Below are 20,045 nucleotides of genomic sequence, written 5' to 3' on the forward strand. Positions count from 1 at the left end.
ATGGGGCGAGAGCGATCCGGGATGATTAGAGTTCAAAGGAGGCTGACCGCTCGCGGCGAGCTTGGCTTTTGACCAGTGGTCCGGAAGAGGATCCGCGGGCTGGGGGGAGTCGAGGTCTCTCTGGTATGATATTGGATGGTTTCTTTTTCCTTCAATCTTTAGCGGGATCCTAACTGGTTGCGGACGCAACGCAATTTCTCGAGACATTCCAAGACGTGGCGAGAGCGGGCTGCTGCTCTCTTCCTTTGAAGCACCGCCTTTTTCCCAAGCTGATTTTCACAAGCATTCTACCAATCGTGCCTTGCGTCAGAAGCTCTGGAATTTCTACAGAATGGATATCTTCTTTTTGGGGGCTGAAACTGTGAAACGATTGGGGACAGACGATGGCGATAAGCTCTACGCCGCAAACGTACGACCAAAAGCAGGGGGGAACAGTAGACAGGATCAATAGTTCAAAGGAGGGGGAAAACCTATACGGAGTACCAACGCCGTCTTTGGCGTACCCGTCTCCCGAGATCGCCTTGCAAATCGCAGAAGTTGGAGATGGCGCTGGGCTAGGCCTCCTGGGTACCGATTCCGTCATCAACACAACAAGAAGGGCAATAAGTTGACTTGGGGGCCCTCCCTTTCTGGCGTATCTCCCACCGGGTCTCCCTCTCTTTTCGGTCACTGCTTGCTGTTTGTTTGTTTCGCTGTCAGACGAGTCCCGCAATGTTGACTCTGCGATTCATCGTCGCCATTGGAGCTTCGTGCCTCTTGAGGCTCGCTGGCGCGCAGTCGTTGGCTGATGCTCCACAGTGCTCTGTAAGTGTCACATCTTCTCATTCTTCTAGTCGAATAAGGTTTTCGCGTTACCCGTCGGAGGAGGAGCTAACAAGTGAGTTTAGACGAAATGCCTGTTCCAGGCAATGAGCCAGCCTGCATTTGCCAATCAGTCACAGGCGGAGCTGTGTGTCGATGAAGGCTTCAACAACTTTGTCGGGGGTTGTGTGCAACAAGGATGCAGCGTAGTTGAGTCCCTGAGTAAGTGCATTGATTTTTCTATCCATCTTGTTGTCAAGATTGCCAGTGATCTAACCGGGTTCTCAATTTATAGCCTTTGTCAATATCACAAGAACAGCATGTGGATTCCCTCTGTCAGACTATCGCAACGAGTCGAGGGCGACCAGTCTTGGCATGTTCATTTTCGCGGCCGCCTTCTTCGCATGTCGAATTACTGTCAAAGCCATGAAGTACTCTCCATGGGGAGCTGATGATAGTCTAATGGTAGTTGCGTTCGTGAGTATACCACATCTACAAATGACCTCCAGTTTCTGTCTGATGTTGACTAACAACCCTGGCTAGGCCGCCTTGATTCCTTTCATAGTTCTGATTCAGTACAGTAAGTCAACTTCCTAGAGAGCCCATCACATAAATCGATAGCTAACGTGGTCCTGCAGTGATCCCACAAGGCCTGGGACTTGATATCTGGGTTCTCCACGACTACCAGATTACTACCTTTCTCAGAGTTAGTACTACTGCTATAGACTGACTCCTCTACGGTTTTTTCCCCAACGACTCACTAACGCCTTGCAGTACCTTCTCATGGTCCAAACACTCTACATCTTTGTCCTCGCCATCGTCAAGGCATCCATCCTGCTGTTCTTCCTTCGCATCTTCCCAGAAAAGAAGTTTAGAATCGCAGTCTGGTGGACGCTAGCCTACGACCTCTTCGTCGGCTTCATCTTCATCGTCTTCAGCTTCATCCAAAGACAGCCTACATGGCTTGTCTGGGAGGGCTGGCGTGACAAGGATCCCCGCGGTGTCATTCTCGACCTCAACAAAATGGGCTTGGCCCATGGCGGCATGAACATCGCGCTCGATGTCTGGATGCTTATCTTGCCCCTGACACAACTCTACAAACTGAACCTTAAGATGAAAAAGAAACTGGGAATTATTGCGATGTTCAGCGTCGGTATCTTGTGAGTAGCCTCCCGATTCCTGTAGTCTCACGATTCCTTTATTGCAAACACTAACACGGGAACAGCCTCACGGTAGTTAGCATCGTCCGACTTCACAGCTTGATGACATTTGCGACATCCGCAAATGCGACAGCCGATGCGCGAGGCACAACTATCTGGTCTGCCATTGAGATCTGCACTGGTGTAGTGGTCGCCTGCATGCCAAATGCGCGACAGATCGTGCGAGAGGCTGGTCGGCAAATCAAGGATGCGTCAGCGAGCCTTATGAACAGGACGCGTAGCACAAATTCGGGGTCACAGAGTGTCTTCCAAGACCAATCGCTCGAGATGCGGGTGGCAGTGAACTCTTCGGCCGCCCGATCAGCGCCAACAGACAAGAGCAGTTACAGCTCTACTACCGCCATTAATTCCGGGAGGAGGAATTCGAGCTTTACGAGCGATGTGGAGACAGCAAGAAAAGACTTAGACTTGATGTAACATCATTGCCACGCAGGGAGGGGGTTGTCGGGGAGCTTGTAGTATTGATATAATAATATCCCCTTGGGTCGTAAGAAAAGTTCCTTTAAAACACTGATATCATCAAAGGTCGCAAGATGAACGACCATAACAGAAGCAAGGGCCATAAAAAGCATACGAGGACGGTCTTCCCTATTCTCAGTGTTCCTTGATCCACTTCAACATTTGATCGTAGGCGGTAGTCTGAGCATCCTTGATGGCTGCATCCTGATATTCGCCAACAACAGCGAAACCTGGCGGAGGACATTAGAATTCGATCAAAGTCTTTCATGGGTAGATTTTGGGCCTTACCATGCGGCACGCCAGGGTAGACCTGAACTTCGTGTTCGAGGTTTGCCTTTGACATGACGTCCTCGCCATGTGTCCTGACCTCCTCAGGGAACAGAGGATCATTCTCAACGCAGACAAGAGAGATGGGGACTTTGACGCCCGTGAAGTCATCAGGGGTGACAGAAGCACCGTGTGCTATCGCGCCAACCTTGATAAAGGGACCAGTCTTGACTTCGCCGGCCTCGGCGTCAGCAAGTCCTTGACCTCCCGTCGCGACCTTCTTGTCTGAGCCCAAGTGTAGGATATAGCGTCCTCCAATGCAGTAGCCGACAGCGTAGATGCCGTCGCCGTTCTTCACCGCATCGGCGAACTTCTCCTTCGAACCTTCAATGACCTTGTAGAGAATCGGCAGAACCTTCTCCTCTGTGTGTCGTGCCAGCCACATATCAATTTGGAAGCTCTTGGCCGTCTCAACGATCTTCATCTTGAAAGTGTCCAGGAACGATCCGGTGTCCTCGCTGCTGTCGATGGTCGACGAGTTGGGCGCCGCATCACCATTGAAGAGATCGGGCATGACCACCACGTAGCCCTCACTGGCGAATTTATCGGCTTGGAGCTGGTTGTTTGTAGACTTGAGACCCGTGCCTCCCGTTAGGAGGAGGAGGAGCCTGGCTGGCGCATGAGGGTAGTCGGCGGGTTTTGAGATGTAGACCTTGAGTTGGTTAGTCGTTGGCCGTGGTTACAATGTGCTCGTAGTTGCAAAGCAGGTAATCTACTCACATCGACATCGTTGATCTTGATGATCTCGCCTGTCGAGGACTGGCCGGAGGCTGTGTCGAGTCAGTCTTGCGCGCAAAGGACAATAGAGGCCCAGCGGGAGAGCTCACGAGTGGGCCTGTCGGACACGCAGTGTTCGCTGTGCTCTCCAGCACCTCCCGTAGTCGTCGTAGGGCTGGTGGATTGAGCCGGGGTATCGGCAGCAGAAGTGCTCTCGGTGACGGGCTCGGTGACGGTGATCGTCTCGGCGGCGTCGCTCTCGGGAGCTTTCGTCGCAATGTCGGGCTCGATTTGGGTCATCTTGTTGAGCGGGGGTATGGGTATTTGTGCGGAGCACTGCAGTGGGAGGCGAACGGTTTTTTGGGAGAGGAAGCTCGAAAATAGTGTCAGGGAGATGTTGCGACGTTGATGTAAGCTCACGGAAATGCGATGTGCACTGTCAAACTAGAAGTCTGTCTCCCTTGGCGCAACTTTGGATCAAGTCTGGACTGAGCACGTGTACATAGCTCGTAACACCACCAGGGATGACGTCTCAGCTTGATGCTTGTAGCTGCCCCGCGTGAAGTTGCTGCCACCTAAAGTGAGGTACGTACCGGACTTTGATCTTTCCCCACACTGAAACCAGACGACACAGGCAACAGGCCACCAGCGGGCATGTGAGAAAGAGCAGGGACTAATTAATTACCAGCTTACCTAACGGAAGGGAAGAACCCCGCCAAAAGCCATTAAACGCGTCGACGCGCTTTCTTCCCCCATCTCGCGAAGAACTTGCCTCAACCCCCCCCCAAATCCTTCCCATCCTCAACCAACAAACTTGCACACGATACTACATCTTCGACCAACTTCAAGATGGATGTCGAATCAAAGATTACGAAGGGAGCCTTGGAGTAAGTCATCTCACAATGTACTGCCCTTTTCACCCTTTCCGTACTGACTGAGCGCTTGCAGCGCCATCTTCAACGACCCCGAAGGTGCCAACACGAAATTCCCGGTCCCCGTTCTCCAATGTCTGCAGATCAAGCCTTTGGCCGCACAAGCAGGAGGCAACGCTGAGAGATACCGTATTGTTCTCAGCGATGTGAGCAACTATGTTCAGTGCATGTTGGCCACCCAGGTCAACCACGTTGTTCATGACAACAAGCTGGTCAGAAACTGCATCGTGCGGATTACTCAGTACCAAGCGAACTCCGTGAAGGGGAAGAAGTACGTGGTTCATTGCTTCCTCCTTGTTGGGCTATTCGAGAAACATGATCTAACCTCTGACTAGCATTCTGATTATCCTTGGTCTCGAGGTTGTCGAGCAGTTCGGCACACCAGACAAGCTCGGCGAGCCCCAAGCCTTCGAAGCGAAGCCGCCCGCAGCAGCAAACACGACCATCGGCGGACAGAACTTTTACGGTGTCAAGCAGGAGGAGACAAAGCCCACACCAAAGCCTCAATCGATACCCACGCGCTCTGCTGGAGGTGCAACCGTTCAGCACGGAAGCAACAACATCTACCCTATCGAAGCCCTTTCTCCATACGCCCACAAGTGGACCATCAAGGCTCGCGTCACGCAAAAGTCAGACATCCGGACATGGCACAAGCCTAGTGGCGAGGGCAAGTTGTTCAGTGTCAACCTGCTGGACGAGAGTGGCGAGATCAAGGCGACCGGTTTCAACGACCAGTGTGACCAGTATTACGATCTGCTTCAGGAGGGAGGTGTCTACTACATCTCCAACCCTTGCAAGGTTCAGCTTGCCAAGAAGCAGTTCACAAACCTTCCGAACGACTACGAGCTCACCTTCGAGCGTGATACCCAGATTGAGAAGGCAGAAGACCAGAGCAGTGTGCCGCAGGTGCGGTTCAACTTCTGCAACATTCAAGAGCTTCAGGAGGTCGAGAAGGATGCTACCGTTGACGTCATTGGCGTTTTGAAGGAGGTTGCTGAGGTGTCCCAAATCGTCTCCAAGTCCACTGGCAAGCCTTACGAGAAGCGCGAGCTCACCCTGGTCGACGACACGAATTACTCAGTTCGCGTCACTATCTGGGGCAAGAGCGCTACTAACTTTGACGCCAAGCCCGAGTCTGTGGTGGCCTTCAAGGGCACTAAGGTGTCTGACTTTGGTGGTCGTAGTCTCAGCTTGCTCTCTTCCGGCACCATGTCCATTGACCCCGATATCCCCGATGCCCACCGCTTGAAGGGCTGGTACGACTCATCTGGTCGCAATGACACGTTCAGCAGCCACAACAACATGGCCAGCATGGGCAATGCCACGGGTCGCAAGGACCAGGACAAGTCCATTCTTCAGGTGAAGGAGGAGAACTTGGGTATGGAGAACCAAGACTACTTCAACCTCAAGGCTACCATCGTCTACATCAAGCAGGAGAACTTCGCGTATCCCGCATGTAGCAACGAAGGCTGCAACAAGAAGGTGACTGATATGGGTGACGGCACATGGCGCTGCGAGAAGTGTGATGTTGCACACCCGAAGCCCGAGTATCGGTACATCATGTCCATCAATGTGTGCGATCACACCAATCAGCTGTGGCTCAGCTGCTTCGACGATGTCGGTCGTGTTATCATGGGCATGTCGGCAGATGATCTGATGGCTTTGCGTGAGGAGGATGAAACGAAGATGGCACAGCCGTTCGAGCAAGCGAACTGCACCAAGCTGAACTTCCGATGCCGTGCGAAGATGGACACATTTGGTGAAGCTCAGAGGTACGATCACCCCTTCCCCGCAGCTGACTTTCAACATACTAACATTTTTCAGGGTACGCTACCAGGTCTTGAGCGCAGGACAAATCGACTACAAGGCTGAGGGAGCTAAGCTTGCGGATCTCATTAAGCAGTTTGGTATCAGCTCGTAAAGATGCTTGAAAGGGGAGACCGATGTATGTGTATTTTACGATGGAAAGACAAGCCCACGCATCTGCGTGAAGAATCCTACTTAGAAGGGAGACACTGGTGATCAAAAATTTGACGAGCTACGAGGCAAAGGACCGCGAACACATGGTGTCAATCGAAATAATGTTTCCAGGCAAGTGTGATATTGGCGGAAGAAAATACCATTTTGCGTTTTCTTCTTTCTCTACCTAATCTACCGCAGTCAGGCTCGAGAAGTCGTGCCCTTGTAATTCTGATAGTGTCGCAAATGCCTCTTTTGGCAATCAAAGCAATGTCCCTTGTGAACCTGATCTCGTAACGCCGGCCTGATGCCCCCAGTATGCCGAGGTCAAATCTCATGCAGCACTATGTGTCGCTCTTTTTCTCATGCAAGAAATTATCTCACTACCCTTCCCCTCCTAATTCCGTGCCTTCGTTACTTCGTCATAAAAGGCGCGAGCTGTAGTGACGTCGAAAGATCATCTTCGAAGGATAGCACAACCGATGAAGCGACGGTACTAAGGGTGCTGGATACCCGTCATAAGATCTTCGTCCTCGATGGACGCGTCGAAGCCGAACTCGGTGTTGTGTGACTGAGAGCCGTCCTTGTCTTGGCGCTTCTGTTCACGAATGGTGTGCTTGGCGTAGTCCTTCGAGGCTGCAAGACGAACATCGCTGACCTTGGCGAACTTGTTCAAAGCCTTGATACGCGCGTCGTCTGTGATCTTCTTCTGGTACTCGGTGTACTCGATTTCCGTGTCACGCGGGAGGAAGGTGAGGCACTTGACGCCATCAGGGCTGACCTCCAATGAGCCCTGAAGCATTCCGATGGTCACCATGTCCTGCAGGAGTTGCTCCACCTCCTCGTCAGTCTCGAGGTTCTGTGCTGTCTCGGCACTGAGCGTCTGTTGGCGAATCTCCGACACACTGATCTTATGATACACGTCGGCGAGACCAAGAATCTGCCATTTCTGGTACGCCGTCACGACCACCTTGATTAACTCGGTGGTTCCGTCGGCTACCCACGTCTCGATGCCTTTCTCGACTGTGCCCTTGAACTGTTCCACGTTGGCAGTTGAGAAGATGCCCGCGAGATCAGTGTAGAGTTTTGACAGAGACGCAAACGCCTTTTGAGCGCTTGAGCTGATTTGGCCCGGCAGAACTGGTGTGTGGCCGAGAGCCAAGAGGCCTGTGAGAACCCACCGCTTGTGGGAGTCAGTCATCAACTTGCTCACAGAGGTTTCCCTCGATGGCCAAGTGATGATTCTCTGGTAGGCTTTGTGAGCCTGCGCCCATTTGAGCTCCTTTGTGAAGATCAGGGCACTGAGGTACTCGTGCTCCATAACGCCCTCACGAGTCAAGTATTCGGTAAAATGTGTAGAGAGGTTGATGTAGTCGGGAGGTGAGGCTGTTAAATCGCAGAGGTATGCTGGCGGAGACTGGTCCTTCATTCCAGGAAGAAACACCCAAGGTTTCTCGAGTATCGGCAGCACTTCATCGTAGTTCGTCGTCTCGTATGCTAGCCTCACCACAGCGAGGTGGAGGCTCGTAAGCACGGCGGATTCGGGATCGAGCAGCCTCAATGCGGCAACAACAATCTCAATAGACTGGCGCGCCTGCGGAGAGAATATGCGATCAGTCAAGTTCATGAATAGGGCTTGAAGATTTCTCACCTGAAAGAACTTGCATTCCACGACATCCTTCAACAGGTCATAGAAGACATCGCCAACGTAACGTATCTGCCGGGCATCAAATGACAGCAGGAACCGGGCGATGTATTCTCGGAAGGCATCGATCGGAAGGGGCAGCGCGTCTTCGTTCACGTGCTTGAGGGTGTTCAGGATCGCGAGGTGGGAGATCGAGTGGTCGGCGGGGTGAACGATCTGTCACACGGCGGTTAGCAGCAACAAACACTCAAAGGTGGGGGAGCTAACATACCTCGAGCAGTTGCGGCGCTTTGGCTACGATGGACGGCGTTTCGTCCTTGAATAATCGAGTGATCTTCGCGATGTGATTTCTAATAGTCTTGTCGTAAACTTCGTCCGTCTCGTACCTCTCGCGCTCGAAGTAGAAAAGCGTGTCTTCCATCTTGCCTGCGATTCAGGCACTTTGCCAAACCAGAAAGCTCGAGCTCCAACGATTGTGACAGCAGCGGCGACAGTTGTAGAAACCCGGATGCGAAGCTTGGTCTGGTCTGCGTCAAGATTTCTCAACTTGGGCAGAGATCAAGTTGTCAAGTGGTGGTTTGTCTGGAGAGATTGCGAAAAATTCACAAAGCCCAGTCGCAACCCAGCGTGGTCCTGAGAAGCTTCTTGATGATGATGAAGCTCAAGACTACCTAAACAGCCCAGGGCAGGTACCAGCGTAGACTGTACCATTGATCCATTGTGGGGGATGCTGGTCCGTGCTCGGAACCACAGGCAGCCAGGAAGTCCACCTCGCTTAATCATCGGCTGATTAGATACCGATTACATCTTCGTACTTGACCCGCGGTGAAGGAAGGTGAACCCCCGGTCATGGTTGGCTGGCTGGTGGGGCAGTAATACCCCTCCATCCCAACAAGGTCTTGGGCAGGAACCTCGAATTGTCTTGCAAAAAGGAAGATATCTCAAATCACTCCATACCATGTACTCTGCGTCTTATCATCCTTCTCTATACTAGAAGCCCCCATCTTGAAGGAAGGTTGCTCATATCTCACTATCGTAAAGCGATCACGGTCGAAACAGAAGAGAAGCGACAGTGTCAACTGACGTCCAACTTGAGATGGAGACAGCTAAATGTAACAATGGGAGCCAAATGAGATGGCATACAGAGGCAGCAAGATGCAAACATATGTAATTGGTGAGAGCTCAAGTACCTAGTCCAGCTTGTATGAAAACGGCGCTAGATGAGGCTCCCTCTTTCAACGGTGTCATTGAGACTCAGCTGCTCTGAGACTGTGGTTTGTGTGGTTGCGGTGGAATAAAAGGTAGTAACATCAAATGTTATCATCAAGTCTCTTTGCGGAATGTCTTGATTCAAGTGCCATTGCTACCCAAACCAGTGATGTGTGGTTTCGTTCAAAAGGTAGGCAAGGCAAGGAAGGTAATTAGAGATTAGTTTCGAGCCTTTGGAGAACCTAGTCAGTTACCCCGCCCCCACCATGAACTCCAACGAAAAAAACATTTCGAGACGGGATTGACGACCTGAATCAACTGCTCAGCGACATCGGCGGAAACCCAGTATTGCACCACGTCTGTGAATAGAGACAATTTAGTATGTATCAGAGTCCTTGTATTATTAAGCGATTCCGTCTAACAGTTCACAGAAATCGTGAACCCCAATTCTCAGTCTACTCGCTATTCAAGTTATTCAAGATGCCTCTTCTTGATACTGTCGATTTGCCCGCGGCCTTTGACGCCCATGTCCACTTGCGTGACGATGACATGCTTCAGGTATGATACTGTTGAATCTGGTTAACACTAACAGACATATTACGAACGCTAAAGTTATCCCAGATCGTCGCTCCGACTGTTCGCCCTGGAGGAGTCAACCAGGTACGCCCAACCACGATCCAATTATCAACTTCAATTAGTTACTAACATAGCCAAAAAGGCACTGATCATGCCCAACCTGCAGAAAAACCTGGTGACCAGCGTCAAGCGGGCCCTGGACTACTCATCGCGCATCAAACAGGCCCTGGGCAAGGACGAGGTCGACCTGCTCATGACCCTCTACCTCCACCAGGACGTCACGCCCGATACCATTAGAGAGGCCAAGAAGGCCGGTGTCGCCGCAGTCAAGAGGTGTGTTTTTAGCCGCCCTCTGGAATTCTATCAGCAACTCGTTGGTTGTTGACTCGAGGTTTACTATTAGTTACCCTGCCGGCGTCACCACAAACAGCGCCGACGGCGTCGTCGACTACGATGCCTTCCACGAGGTCTTCAAGGTCATGGAGGAGGTCAACTTGCTTCTCTGCCTTCACGGAGAGTGCCCTTCCCACGCCGGTAGCGATATCACCACGCTCAATGCCGAGTCCAAAGTAAACGATCTCGGAGATGAAACCCCCAATGCGCGTCCGTCTGCTGACTATCGTGCTTCAGTTCCTCCCCACGCTGAAGGCACTTCACGCCAAGTACCCCAAGCTCAGAATCAGTAAGTACAAAATCACCTTCTTCTAACGAGGCAGATGGCCAACTAACTTCACAGTCCTTGAGCACTGCACAACCGCTGAGGCTGTTGCGGCCGTCAAGTTATGGTAAGTGACGATGCTGTCGAACAGTCGTAAATTTGACTGACTAGATGCCAGTGGCCCCAACGTCGCCGGCACCATTACTTGGTATGATAATCCACCGATTCTACAGGAAACCAGACCTAATCGTTTTAACAGCCACCACCTCTTCATCACCATCGACGACGTCGTCGGTGACGCGGTATGACCCGATACCTCCATGATCCTCTGACCTCACCAAACTAATGCCATCACATAGCTCAACTTCTGCAAGCCCGTCGCCAAGGTAAATCCCAGCAGCACATTAAAACACTCCAAATATGAGCAAAAACTAACCACAAACCCCATCAAGCTCCCCGCCGACCGCAAAGCCCTCCTCAACGCCGTAGTCAACAGCAACGGCAAATTCTTCCTCGGCACCGACTCCGCCCCGCACCCAATCACCGCAAAAACGGGCCCCTCCAAGGCCGCCGCCGGCGTCTTCACCCAGCCCTATGCCGTCCAGTACCTCCTCGCCGCCCTCGACGAGGCCGTCGCCCGCGGCGAGCTCGCCGACGCCGACATCACCCAGGAGGCCCTCGAGGGCTTTGTTAGCGTCTACGGACGCAAGTTCTACGGCACCGAGGACACGAAAAAGGAGCGGATCCGTCTCACTCGCGGCAGCGGCGCCGTCGTCCAGGAGACGTTTGAGGGTAAGGGGATCCAGGTTGTGCCGTTCCGTGCTGGTAAGGAGACTTGGAGCCTTACCTGGCTGTAAGAAATGTTGTGGTTAGATGAGAAGCCAGCAGTGGTAGACGAACAGGTAACGATGTAAAGAGGCATATGATCGGCTACTTGTTCGCTTGCGTCTCCCCATTGTTGGTTCGCGTCTTCTATAATACATACAGTCTTTCGAGCCAGGAAACAAAATAAAAGCGATACTTTGACAATACCCACAACTCTGTCATACCTCGTGTCTCATCATTCCAACCCTTCATATCCGATCCAACAAGTTGATGCTAAGCTAGTAACTCTAGTAAGTCTCGTACCTGAGGCCTCCACCCCTCTCACCCGTGTTCGCGTCAAGAGAGCTCAGCAAAGCGAAGTTGTTGGAAGTGGCGAAGGCACTCATGTTCTGGTAGGTGCGCGGATTCTGGTCGGGAGTCTGCTTCGAAGGCGGACCGATCGGGCCCCAGACACAAGAGGAGGTAGGCGAGTCCACATTCTGCTGGTACGTAGATCTCGAGTCTGCTCCTCACATCAGCTTTGACTCTGTAGGGAGATGGCGATGAAAAGCTCACCAGGCGAGCTCCTGTATCCTGCGCCGGGTCTCGCCAGTGATCCTGCGCTCATCTGTCCCTGGCCCCTGCCACCCTCACCTCTCCGCCACGACGGCGTCGCTCTTGTCAAGCCAGCAAGACCCCTATCACCAATGATGGGTGAATCCGGGCCGCTTTGAGATTGCTGACGAAGGTCAAGGTAGACCTCAGCTCCGCTGCCCTGAGGCTGCTGAGGCTGCTGTTGCTGTTGCCGGACTTCTGTCTGCTGCTTCTTCCACCACGCTGGCAACCCATGGAAAAGACCAAGTGAGTGCTGTGTTGCCTTGTCAAGGGGCATCTCATGCTTGTACTTGCAACCTTGCTGGGTGAATGCGCAGACGCCCTCGTGAACCCACTTGTCACAGTAGATCTTGGGCTTCTTTGGCGAGTTGGGGGAGGTGGCTACGATCTGATCGATTCTTCGCTTTAAATTCACAAACGTTTGTCAGTAAACGAACGAATCCCCAAGACATGACTGCAAAACGATGTAAAGAACAATAGCTTCAAAGAAACAGGTGAGCATACCTGAAGGGCATCAGATACCGGTGCCGGTGAAGACGGAGGTGACTGAAAGGTTCAGCGCCAAACACTTTGGTGCCTGACAAGGAGCGCAGAAGAAAAGAAGGAAGTATACATACTCTAAAGGCAACAGGCTGGACAGGGCTGCCAGCCAAGTTCTGAGGGTCCGCGCCTCGAGGCTGTGGGAGAACCAGCAAACCTTCAGCCCCATTCTGAATGGCCGGTATACCAACCAAAGGTGGAAGCGAGTCAGCAGGAATCAATCTGGTGTAGTTGCCGTTTCCGCGATCCAGACAGTAGCCATGGAAGCCCGAAGTGTCGATATTCGTGTTCCTTCCCATGCTCGAAGCCTGACGTTCCTGCACTGGTGATCCCATGATCATGTACTCGGTGCCGCTGGCCGACGAGCTGAATGAGCTGTAGTGCTTGTGGCCTTGACCGCCTCCCATACTCATGCCCATGTGCCAGTTTGGGGCATCGACGCTACGGGGAGCGTTTGCAAGGTTGTGTCTCATCGAGGTTTGCCCAGATCCAGACTGAGAATATTCGGGAGGATAAAACTGCTGAGGCGGGTTCTCGGAATCGAAGAAGACGACGCGGGAGCTGTCCATCTTTCTGTCGCTGATCTGCAGGTTGGAGATACCGTTCGGTGCCGATGAAGCCTCGAATTCGGGCGTCGTGTTGCGAGTAGAGCCTCGGGAGCCCTCTGGCGAGTATGATATTTCGGAAGGGGAACGGGCAAGGTTCGATTCCATGCTGCAGGAGCGAAAAGAATTAAAGAAGGAAGGAAGGAATGGAACAGAAGAAGAAGAATCAGAAGCAGATCATATGTAGACTTGCTCGGAAAAAGTCGAAAAAGGGCCAGACTAGGGCACGGGAGATAATATGGAGGATTCGGACCACCTTGCAAACGGGAAAGGAGGCCAGCACTTTCTACCTTGTTTACCTTATGATGCCGTCGACCGAGAAGGGCCAGTTCTAACGCGTCGAGATGCTCTTTTCAAGCTCATCAAAGACGACTTTGATGTCGTCCACCGCTTGCAGGACGGCTAAAAATTCCGGACCAAGGCGCCAAAGGCTCAGACACGAGACTCTGATGCCTTGGACGCGAATGGTCTAGAAGTCATAACAAAAGCCTTAGAAAGTCGGGAAATGTCCGTTGCTATCGTCGTTTGCTCGACCGAAATAAGATCCGCTGCAATCGCCCGGTTAGCTGCAGTCCTGGTTTGTACCTCAACACGTGACAAACAGCTGCCTTCTACGGTTGAACAAGTCTAACAGAGCAAATTTCATGAGGTTCGCCTATGGAGGCACAGCACAGCCTTGGAGAAACGTCAGATTGGTATACTTTTCTATCTGCGGTCCCATCCATGCCAAATGTTGCAAGTGTTGATGTGTCAGTCGGTGTTGATCCAATCCTGTGAAAATATATTTCTGTCGTCGTTTGAGCGACCTTATCTGGGGACCTGTAATGCTATGAGCTTTCTGACGCAAACTCGGAAGGTTCATTCCTTTCGACGATCGTTCGTCGTGGCTACCAAGTGTAGCTTCTCTATTAGGTTTCGTTCTGCAGCAGGGTTTCTGGATGTCGACGGCCAACGCTTCAGATGATCGAGAGCCAGACGTAATTGAACTTCTGAGGTTGGGGCTGGGCAATTGACAGAGTAATGCCGGAAGCCGCATTTTGCGCAAGAGGATGCACTAGGATGCATCTGGGACAAACCGAACGACGGTCTGCGTGCCTTTCCTGACGTGGATGGCACAGTATGGCTGCCAGACGCTGCTTGACGTACGGCAGGAGCGGACTGTTGCTGCTGCTGCTGGAACTCACGAGCAGCCTGCTGAGTTGTAGGCAACTCACCGCCAGCAGCCGTTCGGACTACTGTCAGGTGGTCAAGCCAGGCCATATCAGGCTTCACTGGTCGACCGGAACGGCTTCCTGGTGCGGGAGGGGGCTGCTGGTAGAACTGGACTCCGGGCTGGTGATAGATGGGGTTAGGGTTGGACTGAGAAGGTGGATAGACAGGATAGGGGTTTGGTCGTCCGTTTTGTGGGATTGCTCCGTGGTCTGGTCTGGGGTTTGGACCTGATCCGGGCTTCCAGTTCGGATTGAGTTTCCACTTGTGGAGGGCGCCTTGGCCTGTCGCGACGCCGCGGTAGTTCGTTTTTGAGGTGTCTGTCTTGGTTTGCGTGGAGTTGGCGTTTTGGGCTTTGTGTATCGCACGATGTCGGTTTTGGGGGTCTTGCGTTGTCGTTTCTTCTGTGGTGTGGATGTGTCAACTTGCTTTCTCTTCACGCCACGCGTAATTGTCTTAGTCGAACGAGAAGCTGAAGGTTTAGCTTTACCTTTGGAACTGTCATCCCTATTTTCAACGTCAGTATCAGGATCCTCCTCATCCTCTCCGCCAACGAACTCTCCGTCGTTATCGGAGCTGTCGCTGTTGATGGGGAGGTCAGTGACCACACCGGTTCCGCCGTTGTTCTTGTAGCTGATTGCCTGAGATGAATCTGTTAGGACATTTGGGAGAAGGCTTATTTCGACCGTGATTGCTTACCTGACGGCGTCGACCACCTCGACCAAGAACTTCCTTATTCAACTCGGCAATGCGTTTGGCTTCAGCCTCTCGCTCTGCCAAGATCTCCTCCCATACGTTAGGATTGACTGTGGGCTCATTTTCCTCAGCAAGATTGTCCTCGAAGCCGTCTTTGTCATTGGCCCAGACACGAGCGAAGGAGAATTGCGATTCAGCGGAATCGTCGTCGCCAGTCTTTGTCTGTTCAATAGTCGACCGGTCAAGGAGCTTGTCGACGCTTGCATCATCGTACCGGACGATGTCCTTTTCGCTCTGATCATCGCTGAATAGTGCTGAAGCACCGAATTTCAATATCGATTCTAGGTCTTCAGACTCTCCTAGATCGTCCATTGCCTCAATCAAGACATGGTCAAGAGCCATCTTCTTGCGGCCAATTTGCATGATCTTTTCCTCTGCTGAATTCTTCGTCATGAGTTGAAAGCACAGCACCTTATGCTTCTGACCGATGCGGTGAGCACGCGAAATAGCCTGTATATCTTGATGTGGATTGAAGTCAGGATCCAAGATGATGACAGTGTCAGCGGTCGCGAGATTGATCCCTACACCTCCAGCCCTCGTCGAGAGAAGGAAGGCAAAGACTGGAGAGTCAGGTTCGTTGTAGTCATCGATGTACTTCTGCTTTTCCCGACTGCTGAGACTGCCGTCAAGTCGTCGATATTGGAAGCCGAGACCGTTCAGGAAATCTTCAATAATGTCCAACTGGTTCAAGAATTGGCTGAAGATAAGAACCCTGTGTCCTCTTGCTTTGAGCTTTGGCAACATGATGTTCAGCAGCATCAACTTTCCTGAAGCTGAAATCAGATTCTCGTGTAGCTGGGTCTGATCAACCGTTCGCTCTTCGACTGCTTCGCTGTACATGAACGGATGACAGAGACATTTCCGCAGCTGCATGAGGATGTTATTCAGACTGCCACGATCTTTCTTGTTGACCTTGTCGTCTGCAAAGATTGCCTTAATCAGATCGGGACTCTTGGCGATGATCGACTTGCAAAGCTTCTCTTGTAGGATCGACATAGAGACGGGAACGATGATTTGAGCCATGGGAGGCAAGAACTTGAGCACCTGAGCTTTGGTCCTTCGTAGGAAGTACTGTTTGATCCGACCGTGCAGTTCGGGAAGGTTCTGCGCATTGAGCTCCAGAAATTCTTCGTCGAGTTTCGCAGCATTCTGGGTTGGATCGATGAATTGAAGCAAGTTGAAAAGCTCTCGCTTATTGTTCTGCAGTGGTGTACCCGTGAGGAGAAGTCGGAAGGGGAATCGCATGGAACGCAGAGCCGTATACAAGAGACTCTTGTCGTTCTTCAATCGCTGTCCCTCATCAACTACCAGGCCAGCCCATTGAACTGAACGGAAAAGATGTTTCGTGCGATCATCTTGCGCAGAGTCATATGACATAACAACAACGTGAGCTTTGATATCTTGAGAGCCACGCGGGAAGAGCTCATATTTGTACGCCAACTCTTGCGCTTGTTTACCGCCATGGTATGTGACCACTCGAAGGTCTGGAGCCCACTGTTTGATTTCGCGACGCCAATTTGGACAAGTCGAGTTCGGAACAACCACAAGGAAAGGCCAGCACTGCGGAAGTCAATGTCAGCACAACGTATAGTAGCCTCTTCATGAGCAGCGCAAAAATACCTTTGGCTCGCCATGGACCAGGGTCGAGATCAAGCTGACGACCTGTACCGTCTTGCCCAGTCCCATCTCATCGGCAAGAATGGCGTTCTTGTCACCGTGATAGTTCCATAGCATCCAGTTGACGCCCTCAATTTGGTATTCCATAAGCTTGCCGCGGCGCAGACCAGGGGGCTGCTGGGTCAACTTGACGAAATCCTTATCCTTCCACTTGTTCACACGCTCTTTCATTTTGGCATTCGTGGAGCTAGTGAAGTACTTGCCAGTGAGGTATTCGTAGTACGCAGCCTTGAATGCCGTGTACACCTCGCCAGCATCTGGCTTTGGCGGCGAATCCCATACTGCTTCGTCGTAGCCAAGACCTTGGAATTTCACGAAGATCTTGTCGACGCTCTCAATGCGCTCCATCTCATCTTCCAGCGTTTTTGGTCTTCCTCCTTTCACCTTGGCCTCAAAGATGACGTCGGCCATAAGGGCATCTTGGGGGATTGCCTCGGCTTCGGTGAATTTCAGGGCTAAGTTCTGATCCGCATCCTTTTTCGCGAAGGAGTTGCGCATCGAACCCGCGGCAACATGAAAGAGCCATGCACCAGGCATCCAGCTGCAGTGGAAGTACGACTTGTCCTGCCACTTGATGAGATACTCTTTTTCATCCTCGTTGAAATCGCTGTAAGTCTTGCCGGATTCGATTGAGTCTTTTCCCAGGGGCCGCCAGGCAACCAACGTCTGTATCTTGTCGGATACCATGCCGCATTCGACACACTTCCAGTCGACAGAGTATTCGGCAAGTCGCTGCTGGCGAATATCAGACACATCCGAGTCCATCTGTGATGACGGTAAGTGCTCATAGTGCCAGCCACGCTTGCACATGGTACAGCGAAACAGGAGGTTGTCGGCGTTGTTGACCAATGACGAGTCCACTGGCGTAGCAGGATCTTCACCACCATTCTCAAGACGGATTTTCTCTTCTTGTCTGGGTGTTTTCTTGGACGAGAAGGCCGCACATGACCGTCCGGAACGTTTGCATTCTTGGCATCGACTATGTCTTGGGCTGTTCTTGTCCTTCTTGGCGTAAACTCCAATGCAGAACTTGCACTGTAGAACAAAATTGTCCACGCCAACCTTGGTGACAATGTGTTCTCTGGCAGAGCTGTAACCGATACAGCTTTTGTGGAATGATACGGAGCAGCCTTGACAGCCGATCAGTGGACCTTTGTTGGCGGCAGGGCCGGTATTGCAAGTAGCGCAGATGTCCGAGTGATATTGGTTGAAGGGTGCGTCGTGGTCAATTTGCTTGAAGACTTCCTTGATGTTCATGACCTTGGGGGCACCGACGGGTGCTGTATCTTCAATGTAGAATGATTCCTCATCCATCAGAGCAAGATCAAGCATACTGCCCTTGTTCCTTGTGGATCTGCCAGACCGACGACGATCCTCAAACTCGATTGAGGAGCCACGAGATTTGGGTTGCTCAATGGTCTTGGCCTTGACCCTAAGGCGCCGTGATTTCTTGCGCCTAGACGAGGACTTGGGTAAGAGGTCGGATGTGATGATTTGAAAGTCGTCATCGTCGTCGGATGGTTGGCGAGGGTGGTCTTGAGACAATTCGTCCAAGTCATCGTCCCTAGACAAGGGCATGCTGGTAAAGGCCATGCTTGTCAACTTGAGCTGTCTCTGAGTTCGCTCTCTTAGTTGGCGACCTCTCGCGGGACCCTCATCCATGATCCCGTTGTCTGAATTCACTTTCGAGTTGTGTCTCGTGCTCGGTCTTGTAGATGTACGCTGGCGCTTGGAACGGCGGGAACGCGGGTCCTCCTCGGAATCGGAATTCTCGCGGGTGCGGCGATGTGTCGAGCTTTGGAGACGTTTAGATTGACGGGGAGCTTCATCTTCGTCAAGTTCAATGGCATCAAGATCGGCGTCAGAGTCTGCAATCGACTCCTCCCCCTCGTCTTGCCAAAGGCTGGTGTCTGGAGCCATGATGCCTTGATACGTCTGAAGAGCGACTTGGCCTCTTTCATACGCGAGTAATTCGTCGAAAGGTATCTTCAGCGGGTTAGCTAGGTTCTCAGAAATGCACAAGTCGAGGTAGAAATAAGCTGGAGATTGTCTGATTGAGAGTCAAGTAGTGGTTGAGGAGAGATTGGAAGGAGGGTTATCAACGTTAGTTGACGTCGAAAAGCGGGAAGGCGCTGTTTGTCCGCTATTGCAGACCGCAATACAAGGCTCTCGGAACGAAAGCTATTGTATTTGGAGAGTGAGGTATGTAGGAGGTTTGGTAAGAAGACTTGGCGGGCAGAGGTTGAGATTTATATAGAGGCAGTGGGAGTGGATGTGATTAGGAGTAATTGGCGATGACTTCGCAGGCAAGAGCATTCCACTCAAGCCAGGGTAGGAAGGAGGGAAGCAAGGGGAGAAGGAGGTAAAGAGAGGGCCGAGGGGAAGGAGCAGTCAAAGACGGGATCTTGACCGGGAGAGAAAGCGATGCTATATTTGCAAATAAAGGACCAACTCACCGTATCTTGTCGCCCATCTGTGAACTCTACCCTGTACCACAGTTCGCCTTCAAGACCAGGGACCTCCTCGATGACTTCGTCCACGACGTCGCTCTTTATTGAGAGGCATTGGGCGCGTTCCTCCTGTGAGATATGCGGTAGGATAATCTCGAAGTTCCACGGGCGCAATCTCGATATCGCCTCCTCTATGTCATCCTCTGGCTCAATATTTGTGAGACTACCGACTCGTTTACTCGTGATTGCCGTCTCGTTCTCGTATGCATCATCTGCCTCAAGAGAAGGAGTGTGTTCGTTGACGCCAAAATCGGTTCTGGGCGGGGGGTTTGCGATCGCCTCAGTTGCAGGCTCAGCAGTGGCGTCTTCAACTTCTGGTTGAATCGAGACGCCGCTTACTTCGACATCTTCCATATCTTTGTCTGCCATACTCTCGTTGAGCATAACCTCGTTCTCGTCCGCAATCTTCTCCTCCGCCTCGGTCTCGTCGGCACGAAGATCGGCCTCGTGGGAGGGATCGAAGTCGGCAGTGTCCAGTCCAAAGAGAGCATCGCTCGGAGAGCCCTCCAGTGACATGATGGCATTGTCGTCAGTGCCGGTTGGAAGGTCATCCATGATGCGACAAGTTGCGACTTGGTCGCATTTATGGGGGTGTGTCGGGAGTTGGTGGGATGTCGCAAGCTGGTTCTGGAGTAGTGATCAATCTGGATACAAGAAGAAAGCAAGAAAGAAAAATAAGGGTCCCAGCAATTCAATTGATCCCCATGTTTTCCTGCTCAAAGCAGACAGCTGGCGGGTGGGAATGGCGCAAGTTGTGGAAGGTGCTTGTCAAGGCGTGAAGGTGGGATTATTCGACGGTTGACGCGACGAACCTCGAAACCGCGTT

General features: G+C 52.0%; 7 protein-coding genes across 7 annotated transcripts; 3 read left to right on the forward strand and 4 right to left on the reverse strand.

Annotated features, from left to right (window-relative positions):
- The first annotated feature begins 581 nt into the window (after positions 1 to 581).
- Positions 582 to 2,481, forward strand: BDP81DRAFT_82308 (uncharacterized protein). Its single transcript, XM_060596337.1, has 7 exons — positions 582 to 804; positions 888 to 1,023; positions 1,097 to 1,278; positions 1,345 to 1,381; positions 1,440 to 1,507; positions 1,576 to 1,961; positions 2,027 to 2,481. Exons 1-7 carry the CDS (start codon positions 712 to 714, stop codon positions 2,436 to 2,438), a joined length of 1,314 nt encoding a protein of 437 aa, XP_060450418.1. The 5' UTR covers positions 582 to 711; the 3' UTR covers positions 2,439 to 2,481.
- A 134-nt stretch (positions 2,482 to 2,615) lies between these two features.
- Positions 2,616 to 3,824, reverse strand: BDP81DRAFT_445221 (dienelactone hydrolase; the record flags this gene model as incomplete). The annotated part of the gene is made up of 4 exons (XM_060591926.1): positions 2,616 to 2,710; positions 2,769 to 3,459; positions 3,528 to 3,577; positions 3,635 to 3,824. The coding sequence occupies 4 exons, from the start codon at positions 3,822 to 3,824 to the stop codon at positions 2,616 to 2,618; spliced, it is 1,026 nt and encodes a 341-aa protein (XP_060450419.1).
- Positions 3,825 to 4,373: 549 nt separating this feature from the next.
- BDP81DRAFT_389492 (replication factor-a protein 1) lies at positions 4,374 to 6,377 on the forward strand (the record flags this gene model as incomplete). The annotated part of the gene is made up of 4 exons (XM_060587266.1): positions 4,374 to 4,411; positions 4,473 to 4,727; positions 4,792 to 6,228; positions 6,281 to 6,377. The coding sequence occupies 4 exons, from the start codon at positions 4,374 to 4,376 to the stop codon at positions 6,375 to 6,377; spliced, it is 1,827 nt and encodes a 608-aa protein (XP_060450420.1).
- Positions 6,378 to 6,911: 534 nt separating this feature from the next.
- Positions 6,912 to 8,481, reverse strand: BDP81DRAFT_445223 (COP9 signalosome complex subunit 3; the record flags this gene model as incomplete). Its single annotated transcript, XM_060591927.1, has 3 exons — positions 6,912 to 8,009; positions 8,067 to 8,276; positions 8,332 to 8,481. The coding sequence occupies 3 exons, from the start codon at positions 8,479 to 8,481 to the stop codon at positions 6,912 to 6,914; spliced, it is 1,458 nt and encodes a 485-aa protein (XP_060450421.1).
- Positions 8,482 to 9,574: 1,093 nt separating this feature from the next.
- On the forward strand, positions 9,575 to 11,488 carry BDP81DRAFT_82334 (dihydroorotase). The gene is made up of 11 exons (XM_060596338.1): positions 9,575 to 9,648; positions 9,701 to 9,827; positions 9,891 to 9,929; positions 9,988 to 10,178; positions 10,249 to 10,414; positions 10,476 to 10,527; positions 10,582 to 10,630; positions 10,682 to 10,711; positions 10,763 to 10,805; positions 10,863 to 10,889; positions 10,956 to 11,488. The coding sequence occupies exons 2-11, from the start codon at positions 9,750 to 9,752 to the stop codon at positions 11,358 to 11,360; spliced, it is 1,080 nt and encodes a 359-aa protein (XP_060450422.1). The 5' UTR covers positions 9,575 to 9,648; positions 9,701 to 9,749; the 3' UTR covers positions 11,361 to 11,488.
- A 127-nt stretch (positions 11,489 to 11,615) lies between these two features.
- Positions 11,616 to 13,175, reverse strand: BDP81DRAFT_389495 (uncharacterized protein; the record flags this gene model as incomplete). Its single annotated transcript, XM_060587267.1, has 4 exons — positions 11,616 to 11,830; positions 11,884 to 12,310; positions 12,427 to 12,468; positions 12,540 to 13,175. 4 exons carry the CDS (start codon positions 13,173 to 13,175, stop codon positions 11,616 to 11,618), a joined length of 1,320 nt encoding a protein of 439 aa, XP_060450423.1.
- Positions 13,176 to 14,219: 1,044 nt separating this feature from the next.
- BDP81DRAFT_82348 (SNF2 family domain-containing protein) lies at positions 14,220 to 19,949 on the reverse strand. Its single transcript, XM_060596339.1, has 4 exons — positions 19,166 to 19,949; positions 16,653 to 18,695; positions 14,976 to 16,592; positions 14,220 to 14,917 (listed from the first exon to the last, which is right to left on the reverse strand). The coding sequence occupies exons 1-4, from the start codon at positions 19,772 to 19,774 to the stop codon at positions 14,336 to 14,338; spliced, it is 4,851 nt and encodes a 1,616-aa protein (XP_060450424.1). The 5' UTR covers positions 19,775 to 19,949; the 3' UTR covers positions 14,220 to 14,335.
- Positions 19,950 to 20,045: the final 96 nt, after the last annotated feature.

Source organism: Colletotrichum phormii (assembly GCF_030913505.1).
Source record: "Colletotrichum phormii strain CBS 102054 chromosome Unknown BDP81scaffold_2, whole genome shotgun sequence".
In the NCBI taxonomy this organism is placed as follows: Eukaryota; Fungi; Ascomycota; class Sordariomycetes; order Glomerellales; family Glomerellaceae; genus Colletotrichum; species Colletotrichum phormii.

Excerpts from the sequence above, each read along its gene's own strand:
- BDP81DRAFT_82334 (XM_060596338.1), top strand. The coding sequence starts at position 9,750 with ATGCCTCTTCTTGATACTGTCGATTTGCCCGCGGCCTTTGACGCCCAT. Across the intron at positions 9,930-9,987 it reads GCCCTGGAGGAGTCAACCAG|GCACTGATCATGCCCAACCT; the intron begins GTACGCCCAACC and ends ATAGCCAAAAAG. Across the intron at positions 10,890-10,955 it reads TCTGCAAGCCCGTCGCCAAG|CTCCCCGCCGACCGCAAAGC; the intron begins GTAAATCCCAGC and ends AACCCCATCAAG.
- BDP81DRAFT_82348 (XM_060596339.1), bottom strand. The coding sequence starts at position 19,774 with ATGGATGACCTTCCAACCGGCACTGACGACAATGCCATCATGTCACTG. Across the intron at positions 18,696-19,165 it reads CAGATGGGCGACAAGATACG|ATACCTTTCGACGAATTACT; the intron begins GTGAGTTGGTCC and ends AACCCGCTGAAG. Across the intron at positions 16,593-16,652 it reads TGGTCCATGGCGAGCCAAAG|TGCTGGCCTTTCCTTGTGGT; the intron begins GTATTTTTGCGC and ends TGACTTCCGCAG.
- BDP81DRAFT_82308 (XM_060596337.1), top strand. The coding sequence starts at position 712 with ATGTTGACTCTGCGATTCATCGTCGCCATTGGAGCTTCGTGCCTCTTG. Across the intron at positions 1,279-1,344 it reads GTCTAATGGTAGTTGCGTTC|GCCGCCTTGATTCCTTTCAT; the intron begins GTGAGTATACCA and ends AACCCTGGCTAG. Across the intron at positions 1,382-1,439 it reads CATAGTTCTGATTCAGTACA|TGATCCCACAAGGCCTGGGA; the intron begins GTAAGTCAACTT and ends GTGGTCCTGCAG.